Source organism: Coturnix japonica, chromosome 4 (genome assembly GCF_054131305.1).
Source record: "Coturnix japonica strain WE chromosome 4, WE-NBRP24, whole genome shotgun sequence".
Taxonomy (NCBI): Eukaryota; Metazoa; Chordata; class Aves; order Galliformes; family Phasianidae; genus Coturnix; species Coturnix japonica.
In genome coordinates, this window is record NC_140666.1 from 29,718,819 (window position 1) to 29,740,148 (window position 21,330).

Genomic DNA, 21,330 nt, shown 5'->3' on the forward strand with positions numbered 1-21,330 from the left:
GATGCTGTTTTGTCAAACTGCCCCTGTGCTGGCACCTGTCACATGGCAACAAAATGTAACGGAGTATTGGTGGGAAGATTCAGCTGCTGCTATTCCATCAGCATCCTCCTCTGACACCAGGGGCCAATATAATAAAATAGGAGGCATTACTTTTGGTGCAACTCTTGTGGAAAGTCTTGTCTGTCACATTGAGCAATTATCTTTCCTATTAAGATTCTATCCATGTCTTCATTTTTTGTTGTCTTGTTTGCTCAGATCATGCAAAGTCTAATTGCAACTCTGTTTTGGGGGCTGCAGAATATCTATCTCTTTAAATAAAGCATAAATTAATAAAAACAGTAGTAATACAGGATAGCTTGGTAACTGTACTGATTATTATTATGTAACATTGCTTCTGTTACATGCACTGCATTCCTTGATTATCTTATTTTACTCATTAAGTCACTTGTATAAATTTACTGAATTTGTTCCTATTATTCAGCAGCATTTTGAGAGAGAATATCTGAAAAGTGGTTTAATTACTCTGCCAGTAGTCTACTGAGTAGTACTTGTGTAGAATAACTACACAATCAACTTTTTTTTTTTTTTTTTTTGAGCCACTGTATTGCACTGAAAGTGTTTACCTCATTTACCACTATTCTGCTACTTCCATATCAAGTAAGTAGCACATATGCAGTTTTGGTTGTTTCTATTCAGTTGAATACCCTCTGGTGATTTTCTGAGAAGGGGATCAGAGATGCACACAGTCTGTCAAGAAGGACAAGTATTTCCTTTCAGTTGCCAGTTGAGTCAAAATTCACGCGTGGCTTCTTGGCTGCTGTCAGGCCAAACCATTCCTTTAAGGTGCCTGAAGTCCTTCTGAGGAGTCTGTTTCTTAGGATACTATCTGGAGTCCCATAACGTGACCTACAGTCTTTGTAGTTACATGCATGTGTATGTGTACACACATGTTGTAAACATATGATCACATTCACCTGAGTTATGTGGTAAGAGTTGATTTTGATTGCTGTAGATTCAGCTAAACAAAAAGTCTAGAACAATCTTTATGACCTTTTTTTCTCATTTTAGTTTTATAGTCGCCCATGCCATTTTCTGATTTTTTTCATAAAAATTACTGTATATTCTAGATGAGAAAAGTTATAAATATGTATAACTTTAAACTAATATGTAGTACTTGAAGAAGAAAGGTACAGCTGAGTGATAGTTCATCCTACTTATGCCTCCTTTTGTTCAAAGGTCATTTTAATCTTTTCAATTTGACTGGTTTTGCCTAGTGCTAATAATATGGAGTTAATAGCTTTAATTGTGTTTGGAAGCATTTAATTTTCTGACATGAAAGCATGGCATAGCTACCAAATAAAAGAAAAAGTCATGTTATCAAAACCGGATGTTAACCTAGAGGTGTAAAAGTCTTAAAGTAATCATTTTTATCTCCAAGTGTAAAGTTTATCTGATAAGTTAACTCCTGCTGTCATTATGTCTTTCTTAAAAGACCCTCTTATCTATACTACTTTGCTTGTAATTGTAATCTATAGCTATATATATCTTTCTGTGCAGTGGAACTTCCCTCATTCTGATTTAACTTCACTATTATTTGGTAGCATGAAATATTCTATCAGATAAATGCTTTAACAAAATTTTACTGTGCAACAGGAATTCCAGTAATACTGTCAAAAAATTGTAGACAGTGACTTGATATATTTTTAAACTCTCTCAGTGGAAGTGGCCTCTATATTTGCATTTGTGATATTGGTTTATGAAAATTGAGAGGTAATCTTTCTTTTTTTAATTATTATTATTTTTAATAAAATTCTAAAGCCAGCTAAGGAAGATCTGTTTCAAATTATATGTATCACAGGAAAAGATTTTCTGAGGAATAGTGAAGTGAACATATATTTTGAAATCGATCATGTTAAATTAAGGGAAGTTGTGAATGAAATACTTGATTTTACCATTAGGGTTATGGATTCTGTTACTCACCCAGTTATAAATTTCTATGTTAGCACAACTGAAGAGCAAAAACTTTTTATTGTATTTATTAAGTACTCTTGTTTTAGAACAATGAACTTCTCGCTATTCCATAAAAAATGTGATTGGATAGATGACTGGAATTTTAAGTTGGGTATTATTGGACAGAAATACTGGCAACTAACATGGAGAAATAGCAGGTATGCCAGTTTCTTAGTTATGTTGTCATCTTTTATAATTTCTGCCACTCAGCCTTTGTGTTTGGAGAGCTGAATAATAGAAAAACCCAATGGGGTAAATTATCCCAAACAACTTTATTTTCAGTTTTGCTTTTGAGATATGCCAAGTGGAAAACTGTATAATCCTTAGGAAGATAAATTATTTTCATACTCCCGTGCTGGAATTTTTGATCCCACACTTGAAGAAAATGTATTTGTTGATTCATTGACAGGAGTCACTTCTCTGAGTCTGGGGGCTGATGTACTCTTTGAGGACAGTGCTGCATAAACCAATTTGAGAGGTATCATGTGAGAGTGCAGTGACGCAGAGCTCTGTGTGAGGGCCTTGGGAGACACTGAGTATGGATTAGTTATCTCTTGCAGTTCACCAGTGGTTAGCACTGTTCTTTGTTTGGTACAGTATAAGGAACAAGAGGAGTCCCAGCTGTGTTACGCTTTTCAGGATTTTTGTTAGTACTGGAAGTCATCTTGTAGAGTTAGATGAGTGCATTATTTTCTGAAGATATTTGTCTCATTCTGTTAACCTAATGTATTTCGGTACCATAAATAACCTTTGAGGCATCTCACATAGCCATAGTTGTGTCAGTCCAGTCACCCAAGCATAGCCCTGGGAATAAAACTATTAGTTACTTTGTCTCAGAAGCCTTTTATTCGTTTTCAGTTTTTTGTTGTTTTTTTTTTTCCCCCCAATTTGTGTTGTCCCAGATAATACTGCTGCCTGTTGCACAAGGTTTTGTTTAAATTCCTTATAAATTCACAGTTCACAGTTCTTTAATCTTCTGTACATTTTCAAGATTTATAGGAACCTTGCAATCCCTTCCATTAAGTTTTGTACTGTAATGTTCTAGCCTGTATTTTCTATGTACAAGAAATGTGATGCATCCCATTGCTAAAGCCAAACAAGTGGTCCAAAAATATGCCAGATCCCACATCCCTCCAGTGAACTTCAGCTCTGATGCCTTAAAAAGCTCCAGAATCCCTTCCTGTACTGCCAGATGTTCCTCCCATGTTTTATGAAAACAAATGATATCATTTTAGCACATGAAGATGTCTTCTGTTCTTAAACTTTGGTTTAGGTCATTTACAGCTCTCTGGAGAGTCCCTTGTGCATTCATGAATTTGTGAGACATTCATCAGAATTAATAGAGTTTCTAGGATGTCATGAAGACAGTTTTCTGGTAGATTCACAATTTAGAGTTAGATTTCTTCCGTTTGCTTGTCATGCAAAAGGAAAAAGAACACAAATGAACAAACAACAAAAAACCACTAGCACCATCTATTAAGCCTTGTTGTTGTAGAATTTGTTTGTTTTTCTTACTAACTGTGGCTTTCAGGATTATGAGGGCATTCATTTACCTCTAATTTGCCTATTACCTCTGTAAATACTTGTTAGTTCTGACTACTACATCAGTTCTGTAGTTGAAAATGAGTGTGAAATTTCTAAAAGATTCTGCTGACCTATTTCCAATGGTTGTATTAAGCAACTTGAATAAATTTAAAGTACCTTTTCACCACTTCTGTAGATAGAATGAAATATACTTTCAGAGCAAGACACCATAAAATTATAAACTGCAAATGTCAGTGTTTTTCATAATCATGAAGGTGCTTCTCATTGACAAATTGCACATTAATTTACAACTAAATTCTCCCCTTAGTTGTATTTATAGAACTAATGTTATGGTAGAACTGTTTTCTTTTTGAGAGTTGTACTCTTATGGAATGCTTTATAACCAAAAGTAATTTGCTTTTACAATAGGAGCTGTAATACCTGAAGCAGTATTCGTGTTCCCAATCTGTAGTCTGACATATTGTCATATAATCCTTCCTCAAATAGCTTCAAAAAGATACCTTTCGGTAAATTGACAGCCTGTGGCTATTTTAGTTGCAAACAGAAATTTTGAAGCGTAGACAGATTGCTGGCATTCCTTTCAAAGCTTTGGGAGTGGCTCAGGGTCATTCATTTGAAATCTTATTTGCCCTGGCACATTATTTGAGCATTCTGGTATCCAGAAACCAAAGAAAAATGAACGTTTTGCATTGAATACATAACAGAATAAATTAAAACTGAAGAACATCTAGGACTTGAGAAATGTATTAAATATTCTGTTTCTTAAATTCTCAGTAGTTAAGGAATCTTGAAATATTAGACCCTAAATGCCTTAGTCTAGACTCTAAATAACAGTCCACAGAAGACTGTGATATTTAATTTGGCATATTTTTTCTTGGAGTTAGCTGTATTAAATAGTTGTATTTTCTCTGGGCTTGAAGGAAGCTTAGTATTTGTAGATATTGTGTAATTCCTATTTCCATAGATATGTTAAGAGGTTACTTGAGGGCAGCATTGTGTTGCTGTCAAAAGACACACCCCTTATGGCCAGCAGACCATGCTAGGCCCAGGGTGAGCTGGCTAGAAGAGTCATATTTGGCTCATAACCTTTCTTCCAGCTGCTGAATTGCATTAAAAGACATCTAAAAATACTCTGAGGCTAATTTAAGCTGTAATATCTTTATTAATTGAAACAAAAATGCATTAAATTGCATTAAAATGCAACTTTGTATCCATCTTTTGTGTGTTTGAGCAAACATCTGTAATTAAGAAAGTTGCAATTGTGATATGATGAGAGAAGCAAAATCTGCAGTTGTAAGTGGGAAGGTATATGGACTGTGATACACTCTGCTAACATGTGGGTCTGATATAAAGCAGTTTAAGAAATCCAAAGTCAAGCAGTACACAAAGAACTGCAGCAGTTTAATGAAGTAGGAAGAGAACAGACTTGAAATGTAAGTCAGAATATACTATTTGGATTGAGCTTTAGTTTTTCTGTTTGACATGCAAACTAATTTATATTATTATCTGTAATGCAGTAGCCTTATAAAACAAGGAGGTTGACTTCCTGTGAATGAGAAGCTTAACCAAAGTGTAATATTTTCTTTCTTTTAGAAAGTATTTGAGAAACTGTTGAACTTTTACATAGCTACCACTTTGTGCCACAAGCTTGTCTGTAGGAGTTGTAAGAGGCTTTGGTTACTGGATTGCTTTCTCCTGATAATCTGTCACAGGAGAGTAGCAAACTATAGGTGCTTGTGCAAAATACAGCTGTATATATATGCATTTTAACCTAATCTATTTTGTGGCAGCTTGAGATGGCAATACTGATTGCAGCCATACAAGTTGGAGTTAAAGGCAGACTTGCTAAGAAACTGAAGGGATAGGAAGAAATTTAAGCTATCTTCTTGTTCCCCTTAATTCTGTCTATGAAACTTAAATTAGCAAGTGCCAAAACCTAGGAAGTTTGGACTGTGTGCAATGTGCCTAATTCTTTTAGAAGGGGGTGGAGATTCTGCTGCCTTTCTACAGAGCACTCACAAAAGGCTAAATACACTATGCTGTTTAGTTACAAGGATTCATGAAAGCCCCCAGCAGCTATGCAACACTGGTTTTCTATAGATGAACAGTGCTCTTTAAGAGGGAGTGAATGTTAAACTGAGATGGTCTCAATGTATCTGTCAAAAGACAGAATATATATTAGAACGGTTATGTAAACTCTGTTTCAAGTACTACTGTGGCTAAAACAAATACTATATAAATCAACTTATGTGATATTCAGATGCAGAGAGCATTAAATTCTAATAACTTGATATTAGGTATTCAAAAATGTGATTTTCCACTGCTTCCTTGCTAACTCTAAGGATTTTATTTTTTTTTTAATTTTTGTTTTACTTGCTGTGTCCAAACAATAATCAGCAGCTGTGCAGAGTTTAGATGCGGAAAGAAAACCTCCAAACTCCATAAATTACAAATGATGAAAAAAATACCAGTACTCAGTAACAAGCAAGCAAAATAGTTGTGATGCCCGAGGGCTCGTCATTTTTGTTTTAAGCCATGAAAAAAACTGGATGATAGCGGGTAAGTCAACCCTGCTTCAGCTTTTTAGCCTCATAGATGAGAATTCGTGCTTCAGTAACAAAAATTCTGGTAGAAGACATCTGCTGAATATGTGAACAGGAATATAGAGTTACACTAGTCCAACACCCAGAACTTGCTGTATTAAGCACAGGATCCGTGCCAAAATAAGCAACATTAAGAGCTGTTTGGTCCCTTTTCTTGTCTTTTCCTCTGAGCCAGGTCATGGAATGATGTGCTAAAAACTGAGGTGGAATGACTTAAGTGAGCTTCATAACAATAACTGCTGAACAGGAAGCTGCAGCTGATAATGGAAATCACTTCTGGAGCTTAAAACAAAACTTTATTTATATGTACTTTAATAATTCTGTATTTAAGATGATGCAAATGGAGGAACAATTGTTTTTTTTGGTGGTATGATGAGAACCTTGATCCTGAATGCCAGATAATCCCTCAGATATGCGTTTTCCTTTCAGTGCCATTTGGCTTCCTGTATAAATCTTTGGTTGCATTTAATGATTCATCAGGGCTTTTCTGTTTTAGAGGTACTAATTTAGCCTGCTTGAAATTTTATATCAAAGAGAAAATGAAGTGTGTTTTTCCTTTCCCGAAGACAAGGAAAAGGTACAGAATGAAAGGATTTTCACACAGATCAATGCTGCTATATTATAGCATTTATGAGATATATATATTATACTGTGTTGCCAAAATTTAAAGGAAGTGTAGCTTTATAAATATTCAACCTCTTACTGTCATAGCATAGGAAAAATACTAAGGGAGTTTTCTCATTTGAGAAATTTTCTCATACTGAATTTCTTATCCACTAGTGCTTCATAGTCACAACATTCTTTAACTTAGCAGCAGAGCAAGGATGTTGTGGTTGTGACATTTCTTGGAGACTGATATTTCTGAAGAGAGATATCTTAGCTAAAGAGTAACATGCAGTTGTTATAATTATTGTCATAAATTATCCTTCTAGATCATCCTCCAAATCCAACTACTGCTGCTACCTCTCAGTGCCGTAGTTCAGTCAGTGCACTGTGCTGACTCTGACCATCCTCCTCCATACTGAGACCACTCTCCCCACTCAGTGTATCATGGCTCTGCCAAGGTTGCCGTTCTTGTCTTATGAACACGAGCGTCTTTGGAAGCTTGCTTGAAAGGCTCAAGACTTGGGAACCACTAATCTAATATACTCCTGAGCTAAAGTTGGTTTGTACTGGTGTATTTGTAATTCTTAAATTTGTCCAGTGTGTAATGCTTTATTTCATTTATCACTGTGGTTGTTGTGATTGAAGAATACCATCACCTTACTGGAGTCTGTTCCTCAGACTAATGCCAGTATATTTTATGGCTTATAATTTTCTCTCAGTAGTTTTTCTTTTTTTTCCTTACCTCTTCACTTACAGAAATCTGAAGTCTGAAATTGTCTTGGTCTTTTCTGCTCTTGCTCCTCGCTAGTACTTTAATCTCCAAAAATAACATATTCATTGTAGATAGCTAAAAATGAAATAGTCTGTAGATTTTTGTCTTCTGAATAGTAACTATCTTCCTCATAGCCTCAATCTTTCACCTACTTTTTTTTTTTTTTTTTTTTTTCCTCACTCTATATCTCTGTCTTCCATTGTGCTAAATTTAATTTGATTTTCTTGCTACTTTCTACTTTTCATTTGAGGGCTCATGCCTTTTTTTCTTTGGGCCCCTTGCTACAAGAACTGAGGCCCTACAGGATGTCTGGAGAAAGGCAACAAAGCTGATTGAGGGGTCTGGGTCATGAGTCTTAAGGGGAATAACTGGGGGAATGGGGATTTATTTATTTATTTTCCTGTCTGCTGGAGGCTTAGGGGAGACCTTATGCCTCTCTACAATGACCTGTAAAGAGGTTGTGGCAAAGTAGGAGTTTGTCTTCTCCTACATAGCTAGTGATAGGACTAGGGGGAATGGCCTCAATTGCCAGGGGAGGCTCAGCTCAGGCAGCATGTTGGGAACAACCTGTTCTCTGAAAGAGTGGTGAAGCATTGAAACAGGCTGCCCAGGAAGGTCGTTTATTCATTGTCCTCAGAGGTGTTTAAGAAATACTTAGATGTTGTACTGGGGGACATAGTGTAATGGGAAATTTTGGTGATAGGTAGACAGTTGGTCTGGATGATCTTGGAGGTCTTTTCCTGCTGTGGTGTTTCTGTGATTGAAGGTGGCAGAGAAAGTATGGACTGGATTAGCAGTCCTAGTGTTCTTTACTCCAAAATTGGCATCTCACAGCTTGTTTTATGTCAGTTTCCACTTGGTCCTTTTCCTGTATCACAGTCATTCATTAAAAGTGCCCATGTGTGTTAAGTGGACAGGCTTGAAGTTGTTCAGACTTATTGAAAGTTTTGATTTACTGCTTCCTAACCTCTGAAGTACCTCTACCTTCTGAGTCACAGGACTTTTTGGTTTAGGTGAGCTTTACTAATGATGTTAAAGCCCCCTTGCTCTTCCCAAGTTATACAAATACGCATTAAGCACAAGAGATGAAAAACTCTGAGAAACAAAATGAACTTTAGTTCCTGATGGTTTTTTGATAACTGCTGCAGTTTCCTATCTTCAGTTTGTTCTGTTACCTTCCTCCTCTTCTTAGGCTTCAAAATTCTAATATATGAAAACTGCCAAGTGAAATAATAAAATGATTCTTCTTTTAATAACCATGCAAAATTGATTGAATTTGGTGCTATGCTTAAGGATGTACAGTTGTTTCATGGTGATGAAAGTATTATTTTCATTTTAAAAGCAAGTGAGTCTACTCTGTGCAAAAAGATGTTGTTCATTATGTGGAAAAAAATCATGAAAGGTATTCTAAAATACAGTTTATTTTGTGAATGTAAAGAAGTTACTTTGATTTTAAGTTTAGGCTAATGAGTGGAAAAAATAAACAAACCAACCAAAAACTTACACAAAAAAACACAACAACAACAACAACAAAAACACAGAAAAAGCTGTAAGACATCTGCTGTGCTATACAATATTTTGTACAATGTAGATTGAGTTGATTAATATGGGTGTAAGGCAAAGTAAAATAGTTTTAGTCCTTTGGTTTGTACTGTGCATTATCAGGTAATTAATTTTATTTTTATTTTTGTCTGGTGTTATTCTGTTCTCTTTGTATTCAAATGAAAATGCCTGGTTCATATATATTTGGGAAGGTCTTGTAGCAGTTGCTGTGTCCATCTCAGCCTTAACTGTTTAATATAATTTCATATTTAAATGAACAACTTTCTTTTCAACAATGTATTTTCTCTTCAGAAATGCTAAGTTTTGCGTTTTTCCACTCTTTAGGGAGTTCAATTAATTCCACTCTGTTCTTAATTTCTCTTATTTCAAAACAACAATTTTGTTGCTTTTGGTTTTGTACACTGATGTATTATATACACATGTATATGTTTGCAGTTTTCCCTTCGATGCTGGTAATTTTGTCTTATGAAGTCTGTTCTTTCTTCTGGCAACCATATTAATTTGATATCTCTTGATCCTAAGATTGTTCAGAAGGTAATGAAGTTTCAAACTAAAATGGAGGTGTGTACTGTAGTATCATGGGTGTGGTCTTTACTGGATTAGTTATGATTGTTATGATATCATAAACAGTGTTTCCCTACTGGTGTATTTTCACAGTGGCTTAAGAAAGCCAGCTGTAATATAAGTTGTTAATGTCTTCAAGTGAGCAAGGACAGCCAAAAAAGCCCATGACTGGTCAGCTCTCTGGCTGGTTCTTATGCCAGAATCCTGTAAAACCACAACTTGTTTTTGCTAAATAAAAGCTCAGCAAATACTTAGGCATTGGCTTCTGCTAGGGCTGATGTGGAGCCTTCCAAGGAAAAGGGAGAATATCCCTCCCTGCTTCTGTTATTCTGGTGGTGGAAGCAGTGACAGAGCCTGCAACTGACAGGGCTTTTGTGTATATAAAAACAGGTCAGAACTTGGGGTAGGGAAAGTTTAGCAGTAATTGCCCTATATCTTTAGCAAACATCTAACTTTTTTGAGAGCCACAATCCATTCCTGTGGCTTTTTCTTTCAAAGTTTCAGTGTTTCAATTTTTTTAATTCACTTTTTAATCTTTCCACCTAAAATCTTAAAAAACAAAATAAAGGAAAAGGTAGATAGTGGAATGAGTATGTGAATCTCTTGAGACCATTTCTTTGAAGGTTTATTTTGTTAGTATATGTCCTGAGGCAGTAATGAATGAGGGTCTTAGAGGAGCTGCATTCTTTGCCAGACACCTTTACTGTTTAGTTGCCGATGTCTTCTGCATTCAGATTGGTGGCTAACCTGTCATATGAGGAATATAGATCTTACCAGGTACTAGTGCTGCTTAAAAATAATATAGTTGCTGGAAGTCACAAAGCTTGTCACATTGAACAGCCTAACCAAGGACCCAAAATGTGATAGAAGAACTGTTGCATGCTAAGGAGCGTTCTCAAAATGCCACTCAGTAAGTTTAAGAGTGAAGCTTTTCAGACTTCATCAAAATAGTCTCGGCTTTCTTGAATTTTTTTGTGCTTATTTTTAAAGATTGTGGAACTTTGCCTTAAATATGGAAATTATTTAAAAAAAAAAGGTAGAGAAGAAAAGAAATTAAATTCAAATTGAGAAGAATGTAGAAGTTGTTAGTTCAGTGGAGATAGAATCTGTGAATCAGTTTGTTGTGTCATGGAGAAACATCTCTAGTAGATTGTTATCTCCTTTGACAAAAATTAAGCTCTACATATGTCTCTTTTGGTAAGTGAAAATTTTATCTCAGTGAAATGTTGCTGGTTTCCTTTTGCACGGTTGTTTTTATTTTCCTGCCTCAGGCTCTACAGGTGTTCTTGTGTCCACAGTTGGATCAGGCCTGATTGTTTTTGTATCCTTGTCTACTCAATACAATAACAACTTCTTGTGCTGTATGGAGAACAGTGTGAAGAAGTGCAGTGTACCAGAGGAGAGGGCTCCACAGCTGCAAATCAGTCCATGCTGGGTCTTGCCATTGCCCTAACTATAAATATAAGCACATAAAAATAAATGGTGGTGAGTTGCAGGTAGTAATGGTACTAAAAAGGAAAAACTGTGTCACTGGCTATTTGAGGAAATAGTGTTAAAAATTGTGCTTCTAAAGCTACATCAGTACTACTCAAGCTAGCATATCTCCTTCTCCTACATCCAAGTGATATTCTTGTGTTTTCTTTAATGTTTTTTTTTAAGTTTGGGGTATGACTATGCTGATATGACTGTTAAATTTCACGAAAAATTGGTCCTAAACTTGGAAATGGCTTTGTATGACTAAAGGAGTGTGCTTTCTCTCCTAATTATCTGCAGGGTTGCTGTCCAGTTCTTTTTCCCTTGGGACACTTATATATTTATTTGTATGTTGTTGATAGGTGTTGTTGTTGTTTTGTTTGTGGTTTTTGTTGTTGTTGTTGTTATTGTTTGAAGCTGACAAAAATCAAATTACTTTTATTTTGAAGAAGTTGCTCTTTTTTTTTTTTTTTTCCCCTTGGAGCATGGAGTAGACAAAACTGCTGCAATTATTTATTTTGCACTAGTTGTCAGTTCCAGAATCACTTCCTACCCCTGGTAAATGTGAATTGGTTTTAATGTAACTTCAAGATTTTTTTCTTATTTCATTTTAGTAAAGTCAAGGATTAATGATCCTTTAAAAACTAAAACTTTTCTTTCATTTGCCTTGTCTCTTCTGTTAACATAGATCTGCTGTTGCTCTCACAGGAACCAAATTTTTGGTTATTTCAGTCACTGGTAGTTCAGAGTATTTTTCTCAGTACTTTAGTAGTTGAAATAAGATGTATAGAGACTGAATTTAGCAACCATTCCATGTAATGTTAGTGAGCAGGAAAATAGGAATCTGGGGAGACAAAGAGATGATAAAATTATTCCAGCTACCTAGGGGAAAGAATTTTGTTTCATAATATGTGTATATTACATAGTAATATACTTGATCTTTTGGTTGGTGAATTTACTTGCACATCAGAGGGAAAAAAAAAAAAAAAAAAAAAAGATATAAATCTTATTATTTTCCATCATTTTTTACAGTAAGTAGAAATATGGAAGCAGCTGGTCAGAGGAGTTGTATCCCTTTCAGATGTAACTACATCAACTTATTTTGTATAAATCAAGAATTTTCACTAACAGTTGCTCATAGTTGTGCACAGATTTGAAAATACTGCCAGTTGCAATTAACATAGTATCTTCTTCTGAAATGTATGGAAATTGGCTCTGTCGATTCTCTGTTAATATTTTATTTAAAGTTCAAGGTTGTTAAAGTTTTTTTTGTTTTGTTTTGTTTTTCTGTTATATATGCATAAACTGATTTTAATCATGATAGAGCCCATAGGTGAATTAATTTGAGTGTATAAATTTATTTTAAAAGTTTTGTGATTTCTGTGTGGTAACAGTGACATTTGTTACTGTTGTACCTGAAGGTAGCATTGATGAGAAACAGTGGTAGCAACAGTTCAGATTATGGCATGCATTCCTATGCTTGTGGTTGGATTTGAGATCTTCTGTATATTACTTGCCCTATTTTGTTCTCATCTTAATGTTTTCTAAGGAAAAGGATATTGCTCCTAAAAATCCTGGAAAAAAACACAGAACTGATTTGAATACAAGATCAAGCTAATTACAGCAGCTGAAGTTGCCTTTTTCATAGTGAGGTGAAATTGTTTTTAGTCATTTAGCGCAGAGTTTTTCTTTTTTCTATTCAGAGTTGGAGAGGCAGTTATGTAAGCTGTGTAATGGATTGTATGGAAGAAAATGACTCACTAAGATAGCTATGTGCTTTACAGTCTGTGTTTTTGCAGGGAAGTACTCAATGACTCAGCTATAGAGGAGGCTGCTAATTGGAACTGCTGTACACAGAGGTTTAGATGAACCCAGAAGTTGGGCTAGCATGCCTTTTGGGCGCCTCTTGCTGCATAAATTACTGGTCAGATTTTGAAAAAACCTGGGTGCTCTACCTCCCATCAAAAGGAACTAAAAGCATTTGAGATTTATATTTTACCTTTCATTTAATTCTCATATTTTTGTTGTCAGTTCTTGGCACCTCCGGTGAAGTGGATGAAGAGTAAACTTCCTGTGCTTCCCTGTCCTAGTAGCATACCAAAATCTAAGGCTTTGCTTTTAAAATGCCTTCTAAAATTGCCTTAATCCCTTCCTTGGCATCTTTTCAATACAGGAGTAATCTCTCTGTCATGATTCTGCATCTGCTGACAGGAGTACCTGTGTGGCTGATCACAGTTTACTTCTCACTTTGCCTGATTTGTTTAGTTTAAGAAGAAAATTAAGGCTGTAAGTTCCTAATTCGTCACAATATTAGCTTTTCTACTCGTGTTTTCAAAAGTTGTCCAAACATGATAATACTGTCCATGAATTAAATGTTCTTCTAGCCTGCAAAGTAAACAAAACAAAGCATGTAATGGAAATGCTTTTTTGGATCTTAATGGTCTACTGCAGCCTCACTCTTGTAGAGCTGTCCTTGGTAGCTGGCTGCTAATTAGTGAGCCCAAGGTAGAGCTGGATTGCTTTTGCTATGCTGCTGCACTCTAGTAGCAAGTGGTAATGATCTTTGTTGCATTTTCTACTTCTTTTACTAATAGTAATAAATGTATTATTAATAAATGTAAATACCATCAGCAATATATTTTACTTAAAAATGGCTGCTTATAGTTTTTGTTTTAAAAGTTAATAATTGTGAGACACATGGAACTGTTTTATGTAATTTTGTAATTTTTTTCTTCAATTATAGTGAATATATTTCTGTATGTACCTTGTAGGATTTTATGCTAATCAGTAGTTTTAATACCAGAACAAACCATTCTATTGCAAATCCCAGCCCTGTGAATTGAACAGTATGATTTCATACTTGCTCCCTTACTTCTTCCCATCTTCTAGGAAGTCATGAAAACCCTTTTTGTCCCAGACCTACATGATGGTTGATTCATACTGTTGGTGTAAATACCCATAAAAATAATTTTAATGTTTTTCTTTTGTCCCTCTATTTTTCAGTACTTCGTTTTCTTAGTAGCATATTTTGTTCATCTAGAATAGTGGATATTTGATGTGGTGAATGGTCCTGTTGAAAGAGAGTATTTTAGCAAAGAGGGATTTGCAGATAAATATTAACTATTATCATATTAGTTTGTGTTGCCACATTTAGAATACACCTGAATTTCCTATGCTTTATCTCTGTGTCAGTAATAATCTTATTTTTCCTTCTCAATCACATTATTTTTCTAGTAATGTTAAGATGTGTGTCCCTGGATGGTAGATGTCCTCTACAATACACTTACTTTACTGTTTGTTTTTGTGATGATGAGGCAATTGTTTGCATGTAACAGGCCTAACTGCCTTGCATATCAGAATGTTGTCTCTCAATTTGATTGGGCCTTTTTAAGGTGAATGTGAAGGCTGGATGCTTTGAGTCGCATGAAATCAGAACAGCATCTATAGGTGGAGAGCATTTTCTGTATTAACAGAATGTATGTATATGCATAATCTTCCTTTACTACTATAGAAAAGCTTTTACTGGGTAAAATTTGGGTCCTTGTTATGAAATGCATTTATTTACATTCTCTCTTCCAGTTAAATTTGTGTAAATGCATAATGTAGTGCTCGTATAAAATGTAAATGAAATAAAGCAACCTTCTCCCAACAAAAAAAAAAAAAACAGGAAAAATGAAGTTGTAAAAATAATAATGATAATAATAATAATAATAATAAATTAGTACAATGTTTAGTATAAAGAAGTGTATGTATCTTGTGTCAGACTAGTAGTTTTTCAACAGGTTTTTCCTGAGTTTATTCTTACTCCTGCATGTTCAAATCAAATGAGAAATTTGCTTGTAAACATCAGTTTTTTCTGATCACTGTGAGAGAGCGTGGAGCAAACTGAAACAAATAGTTTAACCTTTGTTTAGATCATTTTGGAAGTTCTTCTACTCTTTTACTTCCATTTTTATTTTTTGTCATGTTAAGCAAAATTTATTATCAGTCTTTTGTCAATTTTCTGAAATATCTGTGAAGGACAAAAGAGGGGTGGAGCTGAAGATGCCAGTTCTGGCAGAAGTTTCCTGAAGGGACCTGTTAAATCCAAACCTGCTCTTAGCACATTCTTCAGCATACCTAACATAACCAGGCAGTCCTCTGCTTGTTTTCTATAAAGTTTGTATTGGTGTATGACAAGATGAAGTATACAAAGCAACTTCTTCAGATAGTTTCAGGCTATAAAAATTTTAAGGCAGGTGACAGGAACAGTCCTCTCGAGTTACAAAGTATTGTGAGACTTCGACAGACCTTCTAGAAAATCAAAGCATAGTTCTTAGAGTTACAGAAATGGTTATTGTTTTGGTTTTTTTTTTTGTCTGTTTGTTAGTTATAATCTACAGGTGAGTTACTGCTTCAGACTTTGAAGGTTAAAATGCAGACTTCTCTTTGGAAAAGGGAATATAAAAAGAAACAGTTACCAGCTTTTTCTCTCTTGCTAACTGCATTTCTTTCCAGTTGCACTGAAATTAGTTCAGAAAATCTCGGATTGATTTCTGTGGAAGCAAAGTGGCACTTACTCATTTGCTGCTGAAGTTAAATGTGCTAGTTCTCTCCATGTTTCTGCATTTTGCCCTATTGGATTTTTTCTTGACCTGCTAAACAGAATCAACTTGTGTTTTAAAAAAAACAAAAAAAAAACTCCAAACATTGCATTATACTTTACAAGCAATCACAAATGTTTCTTTCTTAAGTTGTTACTCATATTCAGCTCATCCATTAGAAAATCTTATTGGATTTGAAGATAGTTGTTTACATCTGGGTCAAACTTGCATCAGCATTGTTTGTAATACTATCACAGCTGTATTATTATTAAACTTAAGATTGTGTTTGGTTACTGTCAAAACCAATTCTAGCTGTTGGACCAGATGTCTAAAAATAAAAATAGAGTAGCTTTTGTTTTCCAGCAATCAGTTATTGTGGCTGGTTTAAACAGAAGGATGTTATGCTTAGTATCTGTGCAAGGAAATTAAATGCATTTGTCAGACAAATTCAGCTTAAGTCATGCTATTTGTACTTTCAGGACAAAGTGAATATCACTACAGTGAAGTGCAAAAGATATTTTCAACCCAGTCTTTTTCTACAATGTATACTACTTGTTTAGAGCTCAATTTGCCTTCAGTTTTCATTTCATATTTGTACATCAGTATTATGTACTGAAAACACAGTGATTTCTGCTGGTATAATTCTGTCTCTGGGTGCAACTTTTGTTAATTCAGAACCTTTGTTTTGTAAACTCTCAGTGTAACCAGGGAAAAAAACGGGCTTGCTGTTAATTTTTAGCACTTCCTCAAGTTTGATTTGGACAACCTGTGTGACCTCTGCTGATGTCTTTCTAAAGTGAAAATAGCTTCTTCCTCTTATCATTTTTCTGTTCTATCAAATCTTGATTTTTTTCATTGTGCTTATACAGTGGCCCCTATTATGAGTGACATCCAGTAGAATCGTCTAGAAGATTCTTATAATAGGAATAATAAATAGTATTTAACTCCAGAGTCAGAGAATTTCTCCCCTTGCTGTTCGAAACTCTAATGATTTGTGATAATTTTTTCCTAGAAAATGTAAGCAAAAATCAAATAGAACTTGAGCTAACTCTGTCTCTTGACTTGATGCTGAAAGCTATCCCTGGTGGGGATATGTTAGCCAGCAGAGGGATCTGCTGGATGCATACATAGGGGAACAGCAACCCTTGGAAGGAGAACATTCACAAATGTATGAGAAGTGACTGAACAGTTTCAGAAATGGTCTCAAATTCTTACTGTTTTTAAAAAACATTGTTTAATGTAAATAAATATACATGTGGAAATATTCATTTTTAGATGTTTGCTGTTTTAATTGAAAATTTTCATTTTTGAGGTCTATGTAGAGTGTCTTTTTTTTTTAAACTTAATTTTACAAGGCAGACAAAAGGAATTTTTAATGTGATTTCTCCCTATAGTTGCCTTGAGTTCAAGAAAAAATAATGGAGAAATGAAGATGTAATTTAATATCTGGGAGTTCTGTGGGAATACATAACTTTTACTTAAGCAAAGATTTTTAGGTATGAATTTGATGAAATAATTATTACATCATCAATAAGAATAAATAAGTTATACAGTAACAGGAATGTACTGAAAATGTTATCCAATGAATGTTCACTCTGTGTGTGTGTGTATAAGGATTTGACCAAATGACATTAAGAAAACTAGTTTGTGCTTAGAATCAGTTAGAATGTAAGTAGAGCAGAGAGAGTGTCACTTGCACTCATGTTAGTTGATAATACTCTGACTTCATTAATAGTAGCTGAGGATATGGCTTACTGAGTTCAATTTTAGTGATAATTTTATGTTGGCAGAGAGATTTCATGATAAAATCTCAGCAAAAAATGGTCTGTATACTGCAGGTATAGATACTGAATTCTTGCAGATGGGTAAGATTCTTGCCATATATCTTTACTCACTGAGCTGTGATGGCAGCTTAGGGAAGATTAATTAACTATGAAATAGTCAAAAAAAAAAAAACAAACATCTGAGAGTCATAAAAAGAACATGGAAAAAAAAAAAAAACACAACAAAAAGACTTAGAAAAGGATGAAAAAAGAAGAGGAAAGGAATGGAGTTTTGAAAAATAAAGTATTTGAAGGAATCCTTATAGTGACATCATTAAACATTGAAGGACAGCACAGAAACAAAGAGGATAATGAAAAACATACATATTTCTGTTTTTTCTGCTCAGATTAAAAGAAAACAGATAAATGTATCAATTCTCTGATGTAAATGTAATGCAATACAGAAATTAATTGGAATGTTAAAAATTAGTTCACATATGTTTCATTTTTGGGTGGATGTTAGGAAAAATAAAAATTGTTTTCTTGCAGTATTCTTCATTTTTTAGCTTTGTAATTCAAATATTAATGTCTTTCAGTGGTTCTTAATCTTCTCTGCTGTATTTACAGTAGAAATCATTAGTTATGGTGAAAATTTATTGCATGATTTACAGTACGTTTATGTGATGGCATTTATGCAATTTCTAAAGAAATTAGTCTGTAAAAATTAGAATATTGAAATAAATAATTAGCCTTAGTTTTCTTTCTTTGTATAAAAATAAAGTCAGTACAAAAATAGTATAAAATATAAATGTATATTTGGCATATATTTTTTAAAGGTTTGTAAACTGGCAATATAGTCTTCAGATTAATATTGATGTAAAAATAAATTCTTTAATTAAATTGAGCTCTTTTTTATTTAAAGCTGTCTTTTGGGGAGATATTGCCTTAGATGATGAAGACTTAAAAATCTTTCAAATTGACAGGACAATTGACCTCACGCAGCACTCCAATGAAAGACTTGGCCATAACACAGGTATGATATTTCAAGCTTGCTTTTTAACTTATTTTTCCTTTTATTTACTTCTGGATCGAAGGCAATCCCTGTTCTAAAACTTTGTTGATAATATTACTTTCATTTACAGTTTAGAAAGTTACTTAGCAATTAACATGAATTGGTTTTAGTTAAGTCAAGGGGAAAAATTAATTGTATTCCTGAATTTCTTGCTTAAAAAGCAAACAAAGAGCAAAACAACTTGTTGAACCAAAGAGCAGAAGCTGGGAGGACTCTCTACCAGTCCTCTCTGCAGGTATTAATGTGGGAGAGGAAGCTGAGCAAAGCTTTGCTTTCAATTGCAAGTTCCTGATAGTGTAATATAGATGCCCTGTGGAAAAAGCATGTGGAATCCAGGAGGCGAGACTGGGATTCTAGAACTGCAACAGCACCTTCTGTTGTTTTTTTGATAGTTAAATCTGCACACTAGAAGCAACACAAGAACATTGTTATCCTTGCTAGAATTTGCCTCAGTACCTTACCTTAGTGCTAAACACTGCGATCTGATTAACTTTCAGAGAAACAGGTAAAGACATATTATTCACTTGTAAATATGTGTGTGTGTGTGTCGGAAAAAATAGTCCATGTCTAAATATCTGTCTACCTCATATCTGAAAATAGCAATGCTACCAGACTGTGGTTTGTAAACTCAAAAATGGGTAAGCTTTCAGAATATGGTACTAAAAATATCAAAGTGGGAAAGGTGTGAAAGAAAATATTTACGCATAATAAAGAATCTATATGTGTATAGCTAAAGTTTGTTTTCTATTACTCATATTCAATGTGTTGCTGAACTCAACTGCTCTTTACCTTGATGATTCCTAATATTAGAAAATAAGGATCATTTTGAGGAATGACCAGAAAGGAATTTTCCAGATCAATTAAGCATTTTTCTTTTTAACTTCTCTAAATTGGTATAAATAGGGTAGTTGAACTGTTCATTATAGTTACACGATATTGCTTTAATATCCTGAAAATTTATTTTATTTCCTTTTAGTACCCTCATATCTTTTCTAGATCAAGACTGGGTTTGAAAATGTTAATTGTCCGTGGTTTCCTTCTCCCCTTCCCCCTGTAGCAAAATGCTTTTAATTGACTTTGAAAATATTTCAGCCCCTAGATTTGCTGACAATGTAAACAGCAAGGTCAGTCATTTCCCCTGAAAGTACGCACAAGTCAAGTGATTTCTTCGGCCTTCTGATCTTCCTTTTACTTCTGTATCTTTCCCTTTTAGCTTCAAAGATCTCTGTTTTTTTTTCTCTCTTTTCTTGTTGTTGTTAAAGTATATGGATTTCTAAGCTGCTTTTTAGGGTTTTACATTATATACTTAATTTTTCTTACTTGCCTGTCTTGAGATTTGCACATTATATTTGCCTGTCAACAGTGTCTTATTCTCATATAGGAGTTATCATATAGGATAACTCAATATATAGGATATTGAGTTATCCTACTGAGTGTTACTAATGCAGTTGGATCAAATTTGTCTACCGTTACTGTGCAAGAGGAATCAATGGAAGGGAAATAATCAGTGGAAAGTGGACTTTGGAGAACAGACCCTGCTGGAAGTGCTGTTTTGTACCCATTCTCAATGAATACACAGCAATCTTGATTTATTTTTTTTTTTAAATAGAGTTGGAGATGTCTTTTTGAAAACATCCCATACGTAATTTCTGAAGTTCAACACATTTTGATGCATAAGTTGGAGTTGAGTTGGTTTTTGCAAACTGCTAAATTTCTAAAAGAGATTACGAACAACTAGTTTATTAATATTAGACAGTAACTTGGAAAAGGAAGATAAAATGGCTACTAAGCATGAAACAAATAAAAAGTTTATCTTCTTTACAGATACAGTGACAGTTAATTACAAGAATGATTTCCTACTTGTACTATTGTTGATCTTCTAAAATACAGATGACATCATTTAGAAAGGTTAAGTACATGGACATAAACTATCAAGATGGAATTGGAGAGTTGTATTTTTCATTGCAACTACTAATTAAAATCCTGAGCTAATAGGCTTTGATCTATTTTTGGGTCTCATCATTTCGGTGAGAATTGTAGGTATGGATTTGCAAGATGAGATGCTTAATCTGAGCATCTAGTTTTACTCATGCAATGTATATAATTATTGTGAGTAGAAGCAACAGCAAAGACAATAACATTGCTGTGCATATTAATGTAAGTGCAATCCGACATAAATTTTTGGATTTTTTTGCTCCTGCCCAAAGTACAAAAATATGCCTCAAATACAGTTAAAATTAAAAAATATGTATTTTAGACTGCAGTTTGGCAAGACTGTAAATTATTCATATAAGCCAGACTGGTTATGTAAGATACTTCTTCAATTTTTTTTTTTCACTGATTGGATTACACACGCTGTGTTATCAAAGTAATGATGCTTGAATTTTTTTTTTTTCTAGAAATAAATATAGTGTAGTAGTTTCTATCAGTAAATAATGGAGTCTATTTCTGCTACATCTGTTAAAGTTACTCTTTTTTTTTTTTTTTTACAAAGTTTATATTTGTTTGGACTCTGCATTTTTATGATACAAATTTTAACATTAGAGACGGTTGCATAAATAATGACCACTACAAGCTATTAAATGGTTACATTCTCTTTACTGTATATTACAGTTAACCATATAACTTGTTGGGAAGGAATGCGTTGAACTATTACCTCATCTATCTAAAATGCTTAAAAAAATTTGGGAAATTTGTCTCTAGAGAGCTAGCAACTATGTGACAGTGTAATCCAAATAATTAGGCACATTGTTATTCACTGAGCAGCCCATGAACT

General features: G+C 34.2%; 1 protein-coding gene across 5 annotated transcripts in view; it reads left to right on the forward strand.

The window, feature by feature from the left end:
• Nucleotides 1–21,330, forward strand: part of TLL1 (tolloid like 1) — a 133,149-nt gene that overhangs the window by 38,921 nt on the left and 72,898 nt on the right. For 2 of the 5 annotated variants that reach the window (XM_085544821.1, XM_085544824.1), the window contains one exon: nt 18,405–18,515. In XM_085544821.1, the coding sequence (XP_085400947.1) occupies nt 18,405–18,515 (111 nt within the window). Of the gene's footprint in view, nt 1–18,404; nt 18,516–21,330 lie in introns of those variants that run through there. The other 3 variants (XM_085544825.1, XM_085544822.1, XM_085544826.1) reach the window with 2 other exon arrangements.